This window comes from Pelophylax lessonae, assembly GCF_965119305.1.
Source record: "Pelophylax lessonae genome assembly, chromosome: 1".
Classification (NCBI taxonomy): domain Eukaryota; kingdom Metazoa; phylum Chordata; class Amphibia; order Anura; family Ranidae; genus Pelophylax; species Pelophylax lessonae.
This window is the reverse complement of record NC_138768.1, coordinates 658,910,113-658,929,973: the sequence shown is the minus strand read 5'-3', so window position 1 is coordinate 658,929,973 and position 19,861 is coordinate 658,910,113. Positions and strand designations below refer to the sequence as shown.

General features: G+C 38.6%; 1 protein-coding gene across 1 annotated transcript in view; it reads left to right on the top strand.

Moving 5' to 3' along the window:
- The window catches only part of FREM3 (FRAS1 related extracellular matrix 3), a 109,028-nt gene that overhangs the window by 59,150 nt on the left and 30,017 nt on the right, over positions 1–19,861 (top strand). Inside the window, exons 7-14 of the mRNA XM_082269201.1 lie at positions 8,065–8,214; positions 8,352–8,561; positions 9,294–9,491; positions 9,989–10,153; positions 12,093–12,275; positions 12,461–12,591; positions 15,668–15,826; positions 17,447–17,750. Of these exons, the coding sequence (XP_082125327.1) occupies positions 8,065–8,214; positions 8,352–8,561; positions 9,294–9,491; positions 9,989–10,153; positions 12,093–12,275; positions 12,461–12,591; positions 15,668–15,826; positions 17,447–17,750 (1,500 nt within the window). The remainder of the gene's footprint in view (positions 1–8,064; positions 8,215–8,351; positions 8,562–9,293; positions 9,492–9,988; positions 10,154–12,092; positions 12,276–12,460; positions 12,592–15,667; positions 15,827–17,446; positions 17,751–19,861) is intronic.

The window sequence follows — 19,861 nt, the reverse complement described above, 5'->3', positions numbered from 1 at the left end:
TGACAAAAATCTTTCCCTTTGTTAGTAAACGCGATAACTTTTGCGCAAACCAATCAAAATACCCTTTTTGCGATTTTTTTTTAACCAAACATATGTAGCATAAAACAAATTGGCCGAAAATGTTAAAAATTTTTACATTTTTTTTTTGGGGAATTTCATATAAAAAAATGTGAAAAATATTATTTTTGCAAAATTTACGCTCTTTTTTTTATTTATAGCGCATGATCAAAAAATCGCACAGGTGATCAAATACCACCAAAAGAAAGCTCTGTTTGTGGGAAAAAAAGGACATGAAATTTGTTTAGGTACGACTGCGCAATTGTCCGTTAAAGTCACGCAGTAAAAAATCTAAAAAAAAACCCTGTTTGGAATGGAGGTAAAATCTTCTGGGGCTTAAGTGGTTAATAAATCAAGTTTAAAATCACTCACACTTTAACTCACACGTTAAGATCCTTGCAGAGCTTTCATAAAGGCATCAGCTCTCTACCTTTTGACCTTCTGGAAAGGTAACAGGCAGAAGTGGAGCAACAGAACTAGAGCTGGGGTGCACACAACACCCTTTCCAGCAGTTGTATTAATGAAAAGTCCCCTGTTTGGTTAAGGAGCGGCAAGGCTGATTAATGGTTGTCCTTTCCTAAGCGTATATGAAAAAATATGCTTAGGAAAATATATGTGAACTGTGAATCTGTGAAAAAAAAAAACATGCACTATGCTGTCGTAGAAATAAAGGCTGTGTGTGTACATTGGTATCTTTATTCCAAACGCCAGTATTTGATATCTTGTATGACAAATAGTGCTCAAATATCTGTGCATTGGCACTTCCTTTTTACAAGACTTTCCTGACTTCAGTTTGCTGAGGTTTTTTATTATTTACATTTTTTTACAGTCCAAGTTAATGATTGCCATGCACACTTGATGCAGTTTTATATTTTCATGGTAAGTATATTTCAAAATGTAGTTTATATAGACCCAAACACATTAGGGAAAAATCAAATTTTTTACTGCCACGCTAGGGCTAAACTGGTTGGCATGCGTACCCATTTAGCATTCATTCCATAGCAATTCACATTTGTTAGTAAGTTCCACGTAAATACACTATAACTTGTACACACAGATGCATAGTAAATTTTATGACGGCACTTTCTGCGTGACTATGCGCGATCAAGGTGCTGACATATGCAGATATCCTTTATTAAACATGTTAATAAGGGATTCATTCATTTTAAGTGAATATATACAGTTATTTTGCTCTGAGGTTGTAATACACTCCACATTGTGTGAATGTACTTTACATAGGTGGATTGCAAAAAAATTGCCAATTATTGACATTACACTTTTTTTTTTTTTGTGTGAATATGGATTATTTGACATGTAAATTAATGATGCATTTATACTGGTTTATTAAAGAAAAATTATCCAAAATATATTTTTTAAAAATTTATGATTAGAATATGGAAGATAAGAAGCCCTGTTAAATTTATATAACTTGCAAAATGATAGAATTTTAAGAAAACAGCTAATATGGAAATTAAAAATAATTTTACAGACAACCTTTAACAGATTAGATTAGAATAGATAGATAGATAGATAGATAGATAGATAGATAGATAGATAGATAGATAGATAGATAGATAGATAGATAGATAGATAGATAGATAGATAGATAGATAGATAGATAGATAGATAGATAGATAGATAGATTCTTTTTTCTATTTTGTAGCTGAAAACATTTCTCTGTGGTTAAAAATGAAAATGCTAGAAGCAAAATTTGATAACCTGGTACACATGTCCTTAAGCTGTAGTCTACATATAAAAACAGACCACAAAATTGAGCTGAGCTTCTATGCAGGTTCTACATGAATTGTTTTCATGCAAACACATATTATATAGTAGAGGGGAAGTAAGTTGACTGGTGCCATTGTTCAACTATTGTATATTTTATTTGGGGTATCTAAGGTTCAGGCCTTTTCATATCCTTTAAGAGAGAGCAAGAAGCACCTGGGCTTGGGAACATGATCTCATGAATTGTGGGTCTAATCGTAAATTTTCTGCTCATGCTCTATGCCACACACTCAATCAGCGTACAAAGACTTACTTGAAGGGCAAGGTAAAAAGAAAAGGTTTGCATCCCCTGTAGACACACAACAAAGGTAAGCTTTCTTAGGCCACTTTCACAGACTCCTTTGAGGATTAGTGTAAATGACTCTTTTTCAGAAACAACAAAGTAAAATGAGAATGTGTGTAGATGGTGGATATGTCTGAGGCAGATTAAAAAGCAGAATAGTCAACTGCATTCAACAGTTGGATAGATAACTAGAAATTGACATTATACCAAGACAGGTTCATAAGTTGTATATGTGCAAATAATTTTTTATAATAATTTTTATTTACAAGTGTTACAAGCTTTTGGACATCATCCATGGTATTTATTCAAGTTACTAACCATTTCTTGATATATAACTAGCAATTCTTTAGATGACAATTATTTATTTTAATATACAATATTATCTTATGCATAGTAGTGATGTCATGAACTATTGTGATTTATAGTGATAACATTGGTTATTTTTTGGCAAGCAATGATCCCCTAAATGTAAAAATATACTTTATATATATATATATATATATATATATATATATATATATATATATATATATATATGTATGTAGTGTTGATGTCATGATATCTATACAGTGACAAAATGCAGGGCTTTTTTTCTCAGAGAATAGGTGCAGAAACCCTTTCGGAGTTACCCCTTGTCTCCGCCTGACATACCTCCAAGCACCGATCCTTGCTTCCATCCCCTACCCACCTCCAAGTACTGCCCCTTTTAGAGAATACAGAACAAAGTAACATTTGCGGTACTAAGTAATTTGTATGCAATGTATTAATGATAACAAGAAAAGCAGTAAAATAGATCCCCTGCAGCCAACAACAATAGACCCCCCAGCAATAGTAGATCCCACCACCAACAATGGACCACCTCCAACAAAATACTCCCAGCAACAATAGACTCCCAGCAACAATAGACCCCAGCAACAACAACAGATCTGTCCACAGACAGCATCAATAGACCCTCCAGCAGCCAGCTACAATAGACGTCTCCCTCAACAGTAGGTATCTCCCAGCAACAACTGAACCCCCAGCAACATAAAGCCAACCCCAGCAACAATATACCTCCCCAGAAACAATAGTCTTCCCCCTGTAAAAAGAGATCCCTGCCAGAGATAATAGGTCCCCCAGCAACAACAACAGACCTCCTCAACAACAATAAACCCCGGCAAAAATAAATCTCCTCCCACAACAATAGGTCTCACAGCAGCCAGCATCAATAGACACTGTAGCAAAACCCAGCACTCCTGGCCTCTACATTAATTTAGTGCTGGGGGTGCCGGAATTGCATTCCCCCATGTTCCCGCTGAAAAAAAAAGCCCTGACTATATGTATATATTACAACAGGAGGTGAAGCTTAGCTTGATATAGATAGACGGATGGACAGAGAAGGCTACTGAGCCAAGGTCTGACACTGCAAGGACTGTAATAGGAGTTTATTTTACATGCAGGAGCTTAAAGTATATGTATAGCCAAAACTTTTTTTTTTTTACTTTATGGTAGAGTGGTAAGGAGTTACGAATCTCTGTCATTTTGTATTGCGGTCTTTGTCTCAGTTAAGCAGATTTACTATCTTAGGCTGACCATACACGGTTCAAATCTGCTGAACCTGCAGAGATTTGAACCATTAATGGGCAGGCTGGATTTAACAAGTTGATTGATTGATCAACTTGGGTACAACCAGTCTGCCAGATTCACTTCAGATTACCGCAAGCGGCTGCTTCCCAGCCTGGAGAACACAGTGTCTCGGCAGGAGGGATCTACCTGTCTGCACTGTCTGTGTTGATGGGGGAATCTTGCAAATTTCTTTCCTGAAACCCGTAGCTGCAGGAAAGAAATTTGCACTGTCTATGGTCTGCCTAAAGACCTCTACACACGATAAGAAAATTGGAAGTAAAATTTCATCCGACAATCTGATTTTCGGATCGTTAGTATGGTACTTTCGACAGCCAATTACGAATTTTCATACAACAAAAGCTGAATGTGCAGGCTATAAGTTTTTTATCGTATGTGAACACAATGTCCAATGTTCGTTTAATTAGTACCGTTTTCAACCAAAAAAAATCGTAAGAGCAAGACTACGCATGCTCGGAAACAATAGAATACATACAAAACAATTCAACACATTACATCACTTCTGAAGTTGAATTCTGTCGTACGAGAATTTTCGTATGAAAGTAACCGCTTCACTTTCCATATGAGACTAGTATGCAACAGAACTAAAATGCTTTCAATAATCTGATCGTATGAACGAGGCTTAAGACAGAAAGTGCTGGGAGGTTCAACATTTTTCACTTGTCACCAGAACACAAGATGGAAAATATTTAAACTGAGACACTTTTTCTGGTGACAAATGACTCAGAGGGCAATTTCCATACTTTGCAGAGATTTCATTCATTTTCTGTTACATCTCCAGGATAGGAGGTGAAGGACAATCTCCCCAAAGGGACACAGACAGCCAATAATTAAATGTGACTTCTTAACCTCTCCCCATCCCAACACATCTAAAAACTAAAAAAATATGATATTTCTCAAACCTAGCTAATGCTTCTAAAGTTTATCATAGAGCAGCACGAGAAAAGAAAGAGAGGGAAATCAAGAGGGATTGGACCTGTTTTAGGCATCAGTCAATATACAGGTTTAGCACACAAGATACATTAAAGTGTGTGTATTGCAAAAGGTCTTTCTCCTCCGTTGGCTGGAACATCATATAAATACAAAGATTACTTGAGAAGTATCTAGTTTATTATCTTTACAGATTGATCCTTCCACATTGAGAGAAACCTTTTATCTATTGTAGTTGTTTGGATAAGCACAAATTACAGCATCAAAAGCAAGGCAATGGCTAAGAGAACATTGTGCTAAGAGATGTGTTTACTGGCAGAAGGAATAAAAGGAAAGAAGGATATGTAACCGATAATTGGAAAAATGCAGTTCCTTTCCTTTTGTGTGAAATGCCTGAGAGCTAATAGAAGATGAGGATTTAATCATTAAACTTCTGGGTGGGCTACAACATAATACTTTTATTGTATATGTTTCTTTTGTTATGGTATTAATGGAAAAAAAAAATAATGGTATTGGGGTCAATTTTATTTAAAACTTTATGTGCATGATTTATGTTTTTTTAAACTACTATATGTTTACACTCTTTATTTTATAATTAAACATTTAATACATGGCAAATAATTTCCAAAGCAGTGGTGGTTTTCTAAAGAGATATTATCTCCTTTTGGACACCTGTATCTGAGATAAAGCCATTTTGAAGAAAGATGAGAGAGTTAGTGAGTCACTGCTTTGACTCATTAACTTGTTTGCAATTATTCAGCTTGAGCTGTTGAGCTCTGTAAACAGTACGCTTTTACAACAAGAGGTAAAGTGAAATGGGAAATGTAAAAAGAAACCTAAAATTCCTTCTGAAGGCTATAAAAATCATTAATAGTCAAATGTAATATGTCATGATTGCATCGCTAAAAAAAATGTTCAGCAGCTTAGCATATTCTTCTCCCTTTTCCAGCAGTATCCTTCCAGCCTAATAATTTCTAATGTAACACATTGCGGGAGTTCTAGGAGGGGGGAGAAGGAAAAGCTGAGCTGAGGATGAGCTAAGCCAAGCTGAGGATGAGATGAGCTGTATTACTAAGGGAATGACTTGAATGACTTCAGTGCTTCCACTATTTGAAAGTCTGTAGCTTGGCCACAGATTGACTTTAAGACATCAACACTATTGCTTAATTTGCTTAATTTTTGGAATGACTACAAACTATGCTTTAAAGCTGGCCATTAATGGATCACATCTCTGCCATCGGCAGGGACTAAGATTTGATCCATTTATGGGCAGGATGATTGAACCCAAGTTGATCCACCGATCGACTTGGGTATACCCAGCATGTCAGATTTCTAGCATGCTATTATTGCCAGCGGCAATATAGTCATTGTGTTCTAGCTGCAGGGATAGTTCTTGGCACGACCCCCCTACCTAGAGGACACAATAACAATAGCTCTGCGGGAGGGATTCCCCAAGGAATCAAGCCATTTTCTTTCCTTTCTTTTTCATGGTTGCATGAAAGAAAATAGCATAATCTTTGGCCGGAATATTTTCATCTCTACATCTCAACTCTACATTTGAATAATGGCCATTTTTTAGAATGGCAGAATGTTTATGAGATTGACACAATTTTTGTTCCTTCAGTACCCTAACTGTCAGTAACTACCACTATATGTGTTTTTATAATTGCTTCTTGGTTAATCTCTTTTAACCACTGTTTGTAGTGAAGTACTACACAGTCGGCCAATTAGAATATTTAACTTGGTCTTGTGATGCATAATGATTTCTTCAAAACAAAAAAAAAAGTGACCTTCCCTGATCTGCTCCTCATTACGACTTTTTCCCAGACTTGAAGTGCAAGGCTCTTACTAATTATCTGTTAAAACATTTGGCTTAGTTTACAGCAACAGAATATAAAATTAGGAGATTTAAGCCACTCTCTTTAACTGTATCCTTGCCAATAGAAATAATTAACACACCAGTAGTAGTGATTGACACTAACAGTGTGTCTGTATCTACACAATATACTATTTTATTTTAATTATATTGTAATGTATACTTTAAAGTATAACAAACCAAAGTCTTTGATTTCCACAATACTTTTTCATCAATCCAATGCAAAATGATTTTTTCAGTGGTCTCACTCTCCAACAACTTTGGAAGGGGATTTTTCTGCACAAGCGCTGTTTAAAGATAAATGGAAGGAAAACATTGGGAGGCTCCACTATGATGAAAATATTTTTTAAAACCTTTGAAAATTAGGGATCTCCCCTGTAATTTCAAAGTCTTACATTCATTGAAGTTGGGGTATTAAAACTCTATTGTCTTAAATATCATTGCTATTTCCCTATCCCTCTACCAACACCACCACCTTAAATATGTCTACCTGCCTAATAGCTTATTCTCTATCTGGCAGTTGTAAATCTTTGAGAGAGTGGCTAATAGTTTTATTTCCCCCTAAATTCAGGGCTTTTTTTTAGTGGGAATGTGCAGGGAAACAAATTTCGGGCACCTACAGCACTGAATGTATATAATAAAAAGAGGTGATGGGGCATGTTGGAGGGCATATTAATGATGGCTAATAGGGGATCTATTGTAGCTGGGGGATCTATTTTTGTGAGGGTGGAGTCTTATGATGCTGGGGAACAGTTGTTGCTGGGAGGGATCTACTGTTGAGGGAGAGATCTATTGTTCTGGCCGCTGAAGGTCTATTGATGCTGGCTGCTGGGAGATCTGTTGTTGCTGCTGGGTGGATCTAAATTTGCTTGGGTGGATCTTTTGTTGCTGGTGGTATTTTGTTGTGGGTGGTCTATTGTTGGGTGGGGGGATCTATTGTTGGCGGGGAGTCTATTGTTGCTGAGGTGAGGTTTATTGTTAGATGGGGACTATTGTTGCTGGGGTGGTATCCATTGTTCCTTGGGAGGTTTGTTGCTGGGTGGTCTATTGTTGCTGGCTGCAGGAGATCGATTTCCAGCTTTTCTGGTTATCATTAACAAATTCCATACAAATTATTTAGCACCACAAAATGATACTTGGTGTCATTTTGTGTATTCTTCAAAAGGGGCGGTACTGAGAGATGGGTAGGGGTGGAACCAAGTGATGGTGCTCGGAGGTAGGTGGGTGGAGACAAGGGGTGGCTCAGAAGTTCCTGTACCTATTCTCTGAGAAAAAGAGCCCTGCCTAAAGCATATAGTTGTGTTTCATTTTCCAGCCCTCTCTTGAAAAATAGTTTAAATCTAATTTTGTTTAAGTATAATTTATGTATATCAGTCACATCTATAATCAGAGAAATGTGGACCACATGTTTATGTTACCATCATATTTTATAGATTTCATATAACAATTAATTTGCCTGTGTAGGATAACTAGTATTAAAGTAACAGAATGTGCTTCCCCTTGTCCATAGAGCCTGCTTTCTACTTTGCTGACACCGATTACCATGTGGATGAAAGTGCTGGTTATGTGGACGTTCGAGTCTGGAGAACAGGAACAGATCTCTCCAAAGCAGCCACTGTCACAGTACGCTCCAGAAAAACAGAGCCACTGTCTGCTGATGGTGCGTAGAAATATACTTGGTACTACAGTAATACTTTGTGTGAAATTAGCAGTTATTGAGTGATATTTGTAAATTGTTGTAGCATTACAGAAATGTAAAAGTATTTTATACTGTTTTTTTTTTTTTTTTTCATCTAGCTGGCACAGACTATGTTGGAATAAGCAGAAACTTGGATTTTGCTCCTGGGGTGAACATGCAAAGCTTTCGAGTGACCATCCTTGATGACTTGGGCCAACCAGCTTTAGAAGGTTTAGAAAAGTTTGAACTGGTCCTTCGAATGCCTGTAAATGCTGTTCTGGGGGAACCAAGCAAAACAACCATCACCATTAATGACACCATCTCTGACTGTGAGTTATTTAAAAATGAGTCATCTGGAGAATGTTAAGACAAATTATGTACGGTATATTTTCACAAAGTCATTTTTAAAACATTTTCTGTTCAATGGCTCAGCAACAAGGATCAGAGTGGTTTTTAACTACATCAGACTACAGAAGCCCATGCTGCAAGTCTATTGCTGGTCCACTGCACCTAAAATGTTCCTATATCCTCATAGTTGCTACTGCAATAGTTAACATTTGTAGATATGTAGCCAGGGAATTGTAGATGAATTTTATTCATGAGCTGGGCTAGCCACACCGAGCAAAAGGCTTACAGGAATGTCTGATTATCTGTTGACTTGAGCAAGTGCTTGGGTCAATTGGTTGACATAAAATAGCATAACCTAGATGTAAGTGTAGCAGGAATTATCTGTGTATATTGGGAAAAAGATAATTAAGGCTTGAAATATACAGGATGCATCTGTTTCAGCTATGATAACATTGCAGAACAAATTGTTAAAACCATGTGTTATGTATTGGGTGAAAAGGCTTTATAGGGACACAATTATTGTTATAAACCTAGATCCCTGGAACTCTGGGCTTCCACAAGTAACTGTGAAATATAAATCTTCAAATAATTCCACCCTCTATCATAACAAAACACATTAACTTAACTACCATAAAAAGCCTTTGTTATACTGTATATAGAGTCCAACCTTTAAATAGGCTACCTATTGAACATATATAATGTGTTGTTTCTAGTACCCAAGGTTCAGTTCAAGGAGCCTGTTTACATTGTGAATGAGAAGGACAAGCAAGTGACAGCAATCATATACCGAAGTGGAGATGTCAGTCATAAATCTACAGTGCGATGCTACACTCGCCAGGGTTCTGCACAGGTTACATTGGATTATGAAGAAAGGCCAAACACTGATGACTCTGCAGTAGTATTCTTGCCGGGTACGTTTATAAGTGCATCACATGTACTTCTAAATCTTTGTAAAGAATTATATTATTATCATGATTACATCATCAATGCATCACTTTTAGAATTATTACCTAGAATTTAGACCATGATCTGTTGTAAAGCTATACACCTTGCAAGATAAGTTCCCAATATGAATAATTCTTCTCCTCAAGGTCCCTTTGCACTATACATTGTGTTAATGCATGTGGATTATTGGTTTGCATTACACATTGATTGTGTTATGGAGTGCTTCTTTAAGGCACTTGGGCTTTAGTTTTGGGTGCCCGCAATAGAAATCCATATTGCTGTTCAACATTCTATTAATGAGTCTGAAAAGAGACTATAAAGTGTGGTTGATTTTGAAATGTACATATTACATTGAAGAATGTACCATATGATGTATCTCAGGAACCTTTAAAGTGACAAAATAGATTGGCAATATAATCTGTTCTTCTGTGACAATACATTATAAGATGATTTGTAACCACAGGTGAGAGTGAAAAGCCATGTGTGGTGACTCTTGTGGATGATAGTATTTATGAGGAAGAAGAAGAATTCCGTCTGCTTCTTGGGACACCGAAGAGTGAGTCGCCCTTTGGAGCTTCAATTGGAGAACAGAAGGAGACACTGATGAAAATAAAGGATCTGGAAGACAGTGAGTTGCTGAACTTGTTATTCCACCAAATGGCTAAATTATCTCCAATTCATGGAAAATATACTCATCAATTGTGAAGAAAATAAACTGTGTACAACTGCTGATAATGACTAGATATTTAAGTCAAAATATGAACTGTAGATATAGGTTTGTAATATGTTAAAATGAAGTGCGTATGGAGCTTACATCCTTGTTTATGAATGTCATGGAGGACAGCAAGTACTTAAATAATTAGCTCTAAAGCAGTGGCATGTATTTCAACATTCATAGTACCAAAATGACCAGTTTTACTCAGAATATTTCTATACATGAAACCATACATTTACTTAAAGGAGAATTACAGCCAAAGCTCATTTGACTGTCCTTCTCCTTTGGATCACAGGAGTGCAGTTGGTTCGTTTTTAGCAGAAAGCGGGGCCGAAGCCTGCTGTCGGCTAACATCACAGAGCTGGTCAAGGCTTGGGCAAAATCACAACAATAAAGTCAGGATCTGCCCACATGCCTGGACTGGAACCTGGCTCTGCCTCTCAGCAAGCTGCTGAGAGCCTGAGCCGGCCGCTCTCGCCCCCCTCCATAGCCCAGCGCTCCAGTGAGCTCAGGTGGAGGGCAGAGCAGAGGGCTGGTGACTGACAGTCAGAAGCTCTGCTCACGAAGCTGTAAAAACTGAGTGATTGGTGGTCTTCGATCGCTCGGTTCTCAGTGTTAGAGGCACCGGGGGACAGTTGCAGCATCAGAGTGATGCTGCATCCACCTAGGTAAATGTGATTCTCGAAAAAAAAAAAAAAAAAAAACATACATGCCTTTTAACATGAATGACTCTTTATTTATCAGTTACAGAAGAGTCCCTCTAAAAACTATACAAGTGTATATAAAGTCATTTTTTTTACTTTTGTCACTAAGACAAAAGTGGGAGGAAATAAGTAAAATGTGAGTTGCCGTAAGAGCAAGAGATAATGAAAAATCTTCAAATATAATCTTCAAATATAATCTTTAAAAAGATTTCTAAGGCCGGCCATAGATGAAGCAGTTCTCTTTTCTGCAACCACGGGTTGATTGGGGAATCCCTCCCGTCGAGCCATTGTGTTCTCCTGGCAGAGGGCAGGGGAAGTCCCCCCCCCCCAGGAAGAACACAGTGATTATTGCTAGCAGCTATAACAGTCGCTAGCAATAATTGTATGTAAAATCCAACAGGCTAATCGTACCTAAGTTGCTTGATCGATAAACTTGGGTACACTCAGCCTGCCCATACATGGTTCAAATCACAGCCGTTTCAGCAGGATTCAAACTGTCTGCGTCCGGCTTTAGTTCCTCCAAGTTCCTGTTGTATTGCCAGGAGCACAAGTAAAGGGAAATTCCCTACTGGGATGCTGAGAGCAAAAAAATTACTTATAATACGGGTTTAACCATTCCCTACTTTTATCTAAAATGAAAAAAACAGAAAAGAAAATGTACATACACTTTAAGGTGCAACTTACTGGATCAGTCCCCCTTGCTCCATTCTGACTGTAATCTTTTGATCTGGAAACTTATTTTTGTTACCTGTTTGTAAAGCAGGAGACAAATTCTGAAACGGGCCCACTGCAGTCTCTTTACTATAGAACATCTGGTGACCCAAGTTGGTAACAAGGGTTTTTTTTCACTAATACCAATTATATTAAAATCAATCTTGGAAGTATGAATCTGACTGGAGATACATCAGGGAGAGAGAGGAAATTGCACAGCACAGTTACAGGAAGTAGACCCTCCCACAACACATGATGGTAGCTGTGTGATATCTGACAGCGCTGAATTAGAGGGAGCTCAATGTAAATTTAAAGGACTTTGTGAGTAAGGCACAGTTGTGGTGTTTACTGGATCGCATTGACAATTTACTGATTGGTTTCACTTGCTGCCTGGCAATGATATAACAATATCTGCATAATATAATTTATTTTCACAGAGCCTATCATTAGATTTTCAGAAGTTAAATACAGTATAAAAGAGCCTCAGGATGCTGGGGAAACCAGTGTGGTGAAGATACCTGTACTGCGCATGGGTGACAGCTCTAAAGTGTCCATTGTAAGAATCCACACAAAGGATGGCTCAGCCACCTCTGGTGAAGACTACAATCCACTCTCTGAAGGTATGAGATATTTCTGTTTCCAATAGTTACTTCAGACAGATGAAGTAAAAGTGGAGGTGTAACTCATAGCAACCATTCAGCTGTAATTTGCTAGGAACGACAACTTATATTTGTTTTTTGTGTATAGCTGTCTGTCTTCTCCAGTTAGCTTTGTACAACCTTCAGCTTATCTCCTTTTTCAACAGATATTGAATTTAAAGAAGGGGATACAGAACACTTTGTTGAAATAGAAATATTGTATGATGGCAAACGGGAGATGCGTGAAGCTTTCACTGTTCATCTGAAGCCTGATGACAACATGGTAGCAGAAACTCAGGTATTTCCCTTTTATTGGTTGAACTGGATGAACTTGTGTCTTTTTTTCCACCAGACTAATTGTGTAATTATGTAACTATGTATTAGAAAGAAGAGTGCCTTTGCATCTGCATGGCAGAATAATACAATCCATTACAAAGATAAATGATCAGAATGTGTTTAAAAGCCTTAAAAAAATGTTAGAAACTTAACATTGCCAAATTGTGGCAACTTAGACCATATCTAGACACCATAGTACTTCCCCATGTATACGTTTTGTACAAACCCTGCCCTTTGTGTCATGTGATTATTTTAGTAAAATCTATGAATTGAAAGCTACTTTTTAAACTCACCAAAACAAGAAAAAGGAGAGAGCCTTCTGACTCCTCTCAACAACCCCTGCACCCTGTTCCCCCTGAATTTAGCCTTAACCACTAGACCTTTCAGAAGATTTATCCCCTTAATGACCAGACCAAGATTTAGCGTTACTTAGATAATAACGCGGGCATGCGACACTGTACCCAAATACAATTTTTGTAATTTTTATCCTAAAAATAGAGCTTTCTTTTGGTGGTATTTTTTTTTCTACAAACAAAAAAAGACTGACAATTATAAAAATGCTACAAAACATATCCAATAAAATTTTTTTTCAAAAAATCTATATTTTTTATCAATTTAGTCCAATATGTATTCTGCTTTATACTGTACTTTTGGTTAAAAAAAATTCCAATAAGCGTACATTGATTGGTTTGGGCAAAAGGTATAGCATCTACAAACTATGGAATATTTTTTAAAAAATGTTTTACTAGTAAAGGCAGCAATTGCAGGACTGCAATATTGCAGCGGACAAACAGTACACCTAACTCACACTTTTGACACTTTTAGGGGACCATAGACACAAATACAGTGATCAGTGCTAAAACGTATGCTTTGTCATTGTACTAATGACACTGGCTGGGAAATAGTTAACATCAGGGGCTATCAAAAGGTTCACTGTGTGCATAGCTGGTGCTTGCTCACTGTGGGGGAGATGCTTTGACTAGAGGAAGGCAAGGATCCATATTCCTGCTTTACCTGCTCCTGCCTTCCACGCTGACAGAACGACAATCTGCCTTATTTATTTTACATAGTACAGTTACAGTGCATATTTTTAGCACTGATTACTGTAGTAATGTCACTGGTTCCCCCCAAAAGTGTCCAAAAAGTCAGTAAGGTGTCCGATCTGTCCGCCGCAATGTCGCAGTCCAGCTAAAATCACTGATCTCCACCATTACTAGTAAAAAAAAAGAAAATGAAACAAAAATGACATAAATCTTTCCCCTAGTTTGTAGGTGTGATAACTTTTGCGCAAACCAATCAATATACACTTATTGGAATTTGTTTTACCAAAATGATGTGGCAGAATACAAATTGGAAAAACATGAATGAAAAATAATAGTAGCGCAAAAAGTCACTTATGATGTAACTCACAAATTGCATAAAATACAACCATAAATAGGGGGTGTTTAAAAACACTTCAATATAGGATACAAATTGGCCTAAAATGATGAAAAAAATTGATTTTCTCATTTTTTTATTGGGAATGTTTTATAGCAGAAAGTAAAAAATATTGTTTTTATTTCAAAATTGTCGCTCTTTTTTTGTTTATAGTGCAAAAAAAAAAAATCTCAGAGGTGATCAAATACCACCAAAAGAAAGCGCTATTTGTGGGAAAAAATGGACATTAATTTTATTTGGATACAGTGTCCCATGACCACGCAATTGTCCGTTAAATTACTGCAGTGCCGAATCGCAAAAAATGGCCTGGTCATTTAGGGCAGTGGTCCTCAACCCTGGTCCTCAGGGCACACTAAAGGCGCTTTTCCACTGCATGGAACCGTACCGGTTCGGCACGCTTTTGTGCTTTTCCACTGCTGGTACCGCATGGTATAGGGTCGGAACGGTTTGGTACGGTACGGTATAGGTTTCCTTTTCCACTGCATGGAACCGAATGGTACGGTACGGTACGGCTCTGAAAAAACAGTACCTACTCGATTGTGGTTCCAACAGGTACCAAACTGGTACCATATCCCACAATCCTTTGCATGCAGTCACTACTAGCCACTGATTGGTCACAGAATCCCACCCACCCCGTTGTTATCCCACCCACTTAACTTTAGTACTACTTTAGTGGAAAAGCAAACCTATACCGAACCGTTCCGACACTATACCATGCGGTACCAGCAGTGGAAAAGCAAACCGGGCCAAGCAGGGCCGAGTAGAGCCGAGCCGGTACGAGCCGGTACTTGCAGTGGAAAAGTGCCATAAGGCCAGGTTTTTACTGAGACCAACAATTGGCTTAGGTGCATGACACCATACCGTGGTAATTAGCCAGTCAAATTGTTTAAGAGAGAGAGGCTTCCTTGTAGATAGTGACCATCTATCTGATACTCCTATATTATAGGGACAGGCTAAAAAAGACTAGCAGATTAGCACTACTTGCATATCTTTCTACTTTCTGCTCTCCTACAGAATTAATATGCTTTCCATCCTATAAGTACACACATATAGATATATACGCATTTGCTTTTTTCATGATATACTTTATAATCAGCAAAGGTTGATTTTTTTTGTCTCCCTTATTGGTCATTGGTGCGTTGGCATGCGCACTCCCGTTTCTAGTTTTTTCAGTATATAATGTATACTGTACCAAGTTGCAAGAGATTCCTAGACCACAGATATAAAACTTATCAACTTTACTCATTTTGGTTGTTTTTTATTAATGTGTCTAGTTCCAAAACAGCATAAAAAGCTTGTATGTATAAAATATATATATATGGCATATTTTATAAAATTAACATTTTATAATTTTTAGATTTGTTTGCAAATAGTGTAACATGCTAGTCTGTAAGAATCTCAAGCATAGGTGCCATCAGTATGTGGCTCCTTGTTCTTCCATTACAGATAAGTTGTAGTGATTGAAATGTTCAATAAGTACAACTTATCTGTGATGGAAGAACAAGGAGCCACATACTGATGGCATCTATGCATGAGATTCTTCTGATTACTGTAGTAATACTGTACCATAGTCATATACAACATAAAACTTATATTTTCAGATGAACAAAGCTATTGTGTACATTGAAGAAATGGACAGCGTTGCAGATGTCACCTTTCCAGCAGTACCCCAAGTTGTCTCACTTTTGTTATATGATGATACTTCAAAAGCTAAGGAAAGCCCACAGCCTCCAACTGGATACCCTGTAGTGTGTGTGACGGTAAGTTTTAAATATTACTTTAAACAATGGCAAAATAATAATAAAGGTGTAAGCTCAATTTACAAAATGTCAAAGCAACACAAACAAAAAATTGCATGCAGGCAGCCTTTCTATTGCAGAATAGAAGTCTCTTATGTAATAAAATAATAGCATACTTGCGGTCTTCTTTACAATGTACACTGAACTGAGCATACACAGTCCAGGGTTCATTCCCAGCACAGTGCCTGCGTGCCTGGCTGAAGAAACTCCTGCGTATGCATGGGAGTTATGTCATCCCATCTGGCCAATCAAGATGGCCAAAGCTTCAGCTTGTAGAAGAAGCCAAGTAGAAGATGTTAATGCCAGTAAGGGATATTGTTGATGTTGGATCACAGAGGTGAGTATCTGCCAATTTAGTTCATATGCATATGCAGGGCCGGTGCTACCACTAGGAGAACTAGGCAGCTGCATAGGGCGCACTGCTACCTAGGGCGCAGCCATGGCCAGTGCTACATTCCTCTCCTGTCACCTCCTCATCCCCAGTGGATGTCACCTCTAGAGAGGGGGGCAGTGTGTACAGGAAGGGTTGTGTAGGGTTAAAGGGGGACAGTGTGTAGAGGAAGGGGGGTGTAGGGTTAAAGGGGGTAAAGCATTAAAGGAGGGCAACGTGTGCAGAGAGAGGGTGTAGCATTAAAGGGGGGGCACTTTGTGCAGGAAGGGGGGGCAGTGTGTTCAGGAAGGGAGGTGTAGGGTTAAAGGAGAGCAGTGGGTAGAGGAAGAGGGGTGTAGGATTACAGAGAGCAGAGTATACAGGAGTGTATGCAGGAAGAGGGTGTTGCGTTAAAGGGGGGGCACTGTGTGCAGGAAGGGGGGGCAGTGTGTTCAGGAAGGGAGTGTAGGGTTAAAGGGGGGGCATTATGTGCAGGAAGGGGGGCAATGTGTACAGTTTTTTAGGGGGGGGGTGCAAGTAGCTGGTCTTGCCTAGGGCGCAAAATATTCTAGCACCGGCCCTGTGCATACGTATCTTTAATTTTCAGCAATCTGTTTAAAGCTGGTCATATACTGCAAATATTGGCCTTAAGAAACAGCCGAGAATTATTTAGTGCGTGTCCCTGTCAGCTCCCTTCAGCCCAACATCCTTCTAGTGAAAAATGAAAAAGCAGTCTGACTGTCAGTATAAAATAGACAACCATCCATCTCCAATGTATAGTGTGGATGCAGGAATCTGTTAGATTTTACTGTTCATCCCACAGGTGTATGGCCAACTTCTTCAAACCTTATTTGATTCAGTTAAAAATATCTACAGTATCACTTTTTTGAAAACAAGGAATAATATCTTGATGTGTTAGCTTTGTGAATTGAGCCTATTGCCTGTCTGCAGTAATAGTGTCTGAGAACTTTGATCTCCCTTTTCACCTTCTGCGCTGTCATTTAATGAAAGACATGTGCAAATCTCTTTAGAGAAACAATTGTACTTACTATTATTGGCATTAAAATGCTTAACAGTTTACACTTTAAATTAGGTTCTGTATTAAACATTTAAAATCATGGCCATTGTAATTGTATGCTTTGAGCATGAATCATTGCTGTTCAAACTTCACACTTTATGTACAGTATTTTTGTTTTTTAAATCTTTTTCAGGCATGCAATCCTAAATATTCAGAATTTGACAAGACCGGTTCCATCTGTGCTGCTGAGAATATCAATGACACACTCACTCAGTACCGCTGGTTGGTCAGTGCTCCAAGTGGCAGCGATGGGGTGACCAGTCCAATGCGAGAGGTGGATTCCAATACATTTTTCACTGATACAAAGTCAATCACATTAGACTCCATCTATTTTCATGCTGGATCCAGGGTACAGTGTGCGGCCAGGGCAGTCACCGCCAATGGGGATTCTGGCTTAGAGCTGATGAGTCCTATATTGACTGTCAGCAGAGAAGAAGGTTAGTTTTGCACAATATCATAGTAACTTCTGTAAAATGTTATGGTACATACAAAGGAGAGGCTCGGTTTGTCTGCCTCCTGCCCCCTCCACTGATACATTTGGCACCTTTTGTGAGGGGGGGAGCAGGTACCTGGTTTGGACAGGTATCCTCTCCCACTTTCAGCTCAGCTCGCCACAGCCGGCCAATTTGCAAAGCACAGTGTGCTTCACATACGCACAATAGGAAACCGGCTGCGAAGCCGCAAGGCTTCACTGCCGGTTTCCCTTAGTCAAGATGGCTGCACGAGCACCCAATAGCCAAGTGAAAAATCAGCTTGGGTGAGGACACCACTGGATTCCTGGACAGGTAAGTGCCCTAATATTAAAAGTCAAAAGCTACAGTATTAGCTGTGACCAAGGCTTATCGTCGAAACGCGTTAGCCACTACTTTTTTATTCACTGGGATGTGCCATAAAAGAATTCGAAAGAGTACAGAGTTGTCGACTGTCCTTTTCTTTCTGACTATTTGTCTTATGGTGTTTGAGAGGACATCTCAGCTTGAGCACCCGGAACACAGCTTCCATCCACATACCATGGCTCCCCTGTTCTGAGCGATGCATTTTCCTTGTTTTGTATTAGCTGCCGTATTGTAATTTTTCTGAAGGAGCCTGGAGCTCCTCTTTAAGTATATGGGAAAAGTATGAATTACTCTGTTGCTTTTTGTAATCAAAAATATTAATTTGTGAGCCCCCATTCACACTAGGGCGACTCACGAGGCGACTTGTGTCGCCCCAGGTCGCCCCAGGTCGCTTGACATGACCAAACCAATGTAAATGAATCAGTGCCGTCTTAATTGCCGCTATTAAGGTCGCTCCGACTTCAGAAAAGGGTCCTGTACTACTTTCAGGCGACCAGTGATCCGACCTGTCCCATATACTTCAATGGGAGTCGCCTCCTTATCTTAATTGAAGCGACCTGTAATCCGACTTGTCATCCGACTTTGCTAAAAAATGGCAGTGAACAAGAAAAGAGCATAATTTTCTTGCAGGCATTAGCGGTCATTTTTTGTAGTGTCTTTACCAGCTGTCTTTTATACTTGCAGGCATTCATCAGCGGTCATTTTTTTAGGCAGGCATGTCATTTTTTGGATTTCGTTTCTGGGGGGTCTACAAAGTGTCCCTGTCAAGTTTCAGCTCTGTAGCATGTCCAGAACCCCTAAAAAAAATCATTTTTCTTTTAATTTTTTGTAGTGTCTTACCAGCTGTCTTTTTTTCTTGCAGGCATTTAGCGGGCATTTTTTTAAGCAGGCATGTCATTTTTGGGATTTCGTTTCTGGGGGGTCTAAAAAGTGTCCCTGTCAAGTTTCAGCTCTGTAGCATGTCCAGAACCCCTAAAAAACAGCATTTTTACTATATTTTCAGGAATACGGCTTCTCTGCGGCTGGCTTTTTTTCTTGCAGGCATTTAGCGGGCATTTTTTTAGGCAGGCATGTCATTTTTTGGATTTCGTTTCTGGGGGGTCTAAAAAGTGTCCCTGTCAAGTTTCAGCTCTGTAGCATGTCCAGAACCCCTAAAAAAAAACATTTTTCTTTTAATTTTTTGTAGTGTCTTTACCAGTTGTCTTTTATACTTGCAGGCATTCATCAGCGGTCATTTTTTTAGGCAGGCATGTCATTTTTTGGATTTCGTTTCTGGGGGGTCTACAAAGTGTCCCTGTCAAGTTTCAGCTCTGTAGCATGTCCAGAACCCCTAAAAAAAATCATTTTTCTTTTAATTTTTTGTAGTGTCTTACCAGCTGTCTTTTTTTCTTGCAGGCATTTAGCGGGCATTTTTTTAGGCAGGCATGTCATTTTTTTTATTTAGTGTCTGGGGGGTCTAAAAAGTGTACCTGTCAATTTTCAGCTCTGTAGCATGTCCAGAACCCCTAAAAAACAGCATTTTTACTATATTTTCAGGAATACGGCTTCTCTGCGGCTGGCTTTTTTTCTTGCAGACATTTAGCGGGCATTTTTTTAGGCAGGCATGTCATTTTCTGGATTTAGTGTCTGGGGGGTCAAAAAAGTGTCCCTGTCAAGTTTCAGCTATGTAGCATGTCCAGAACCCCTAAAAAAAAATCATTTTTCTTATAATT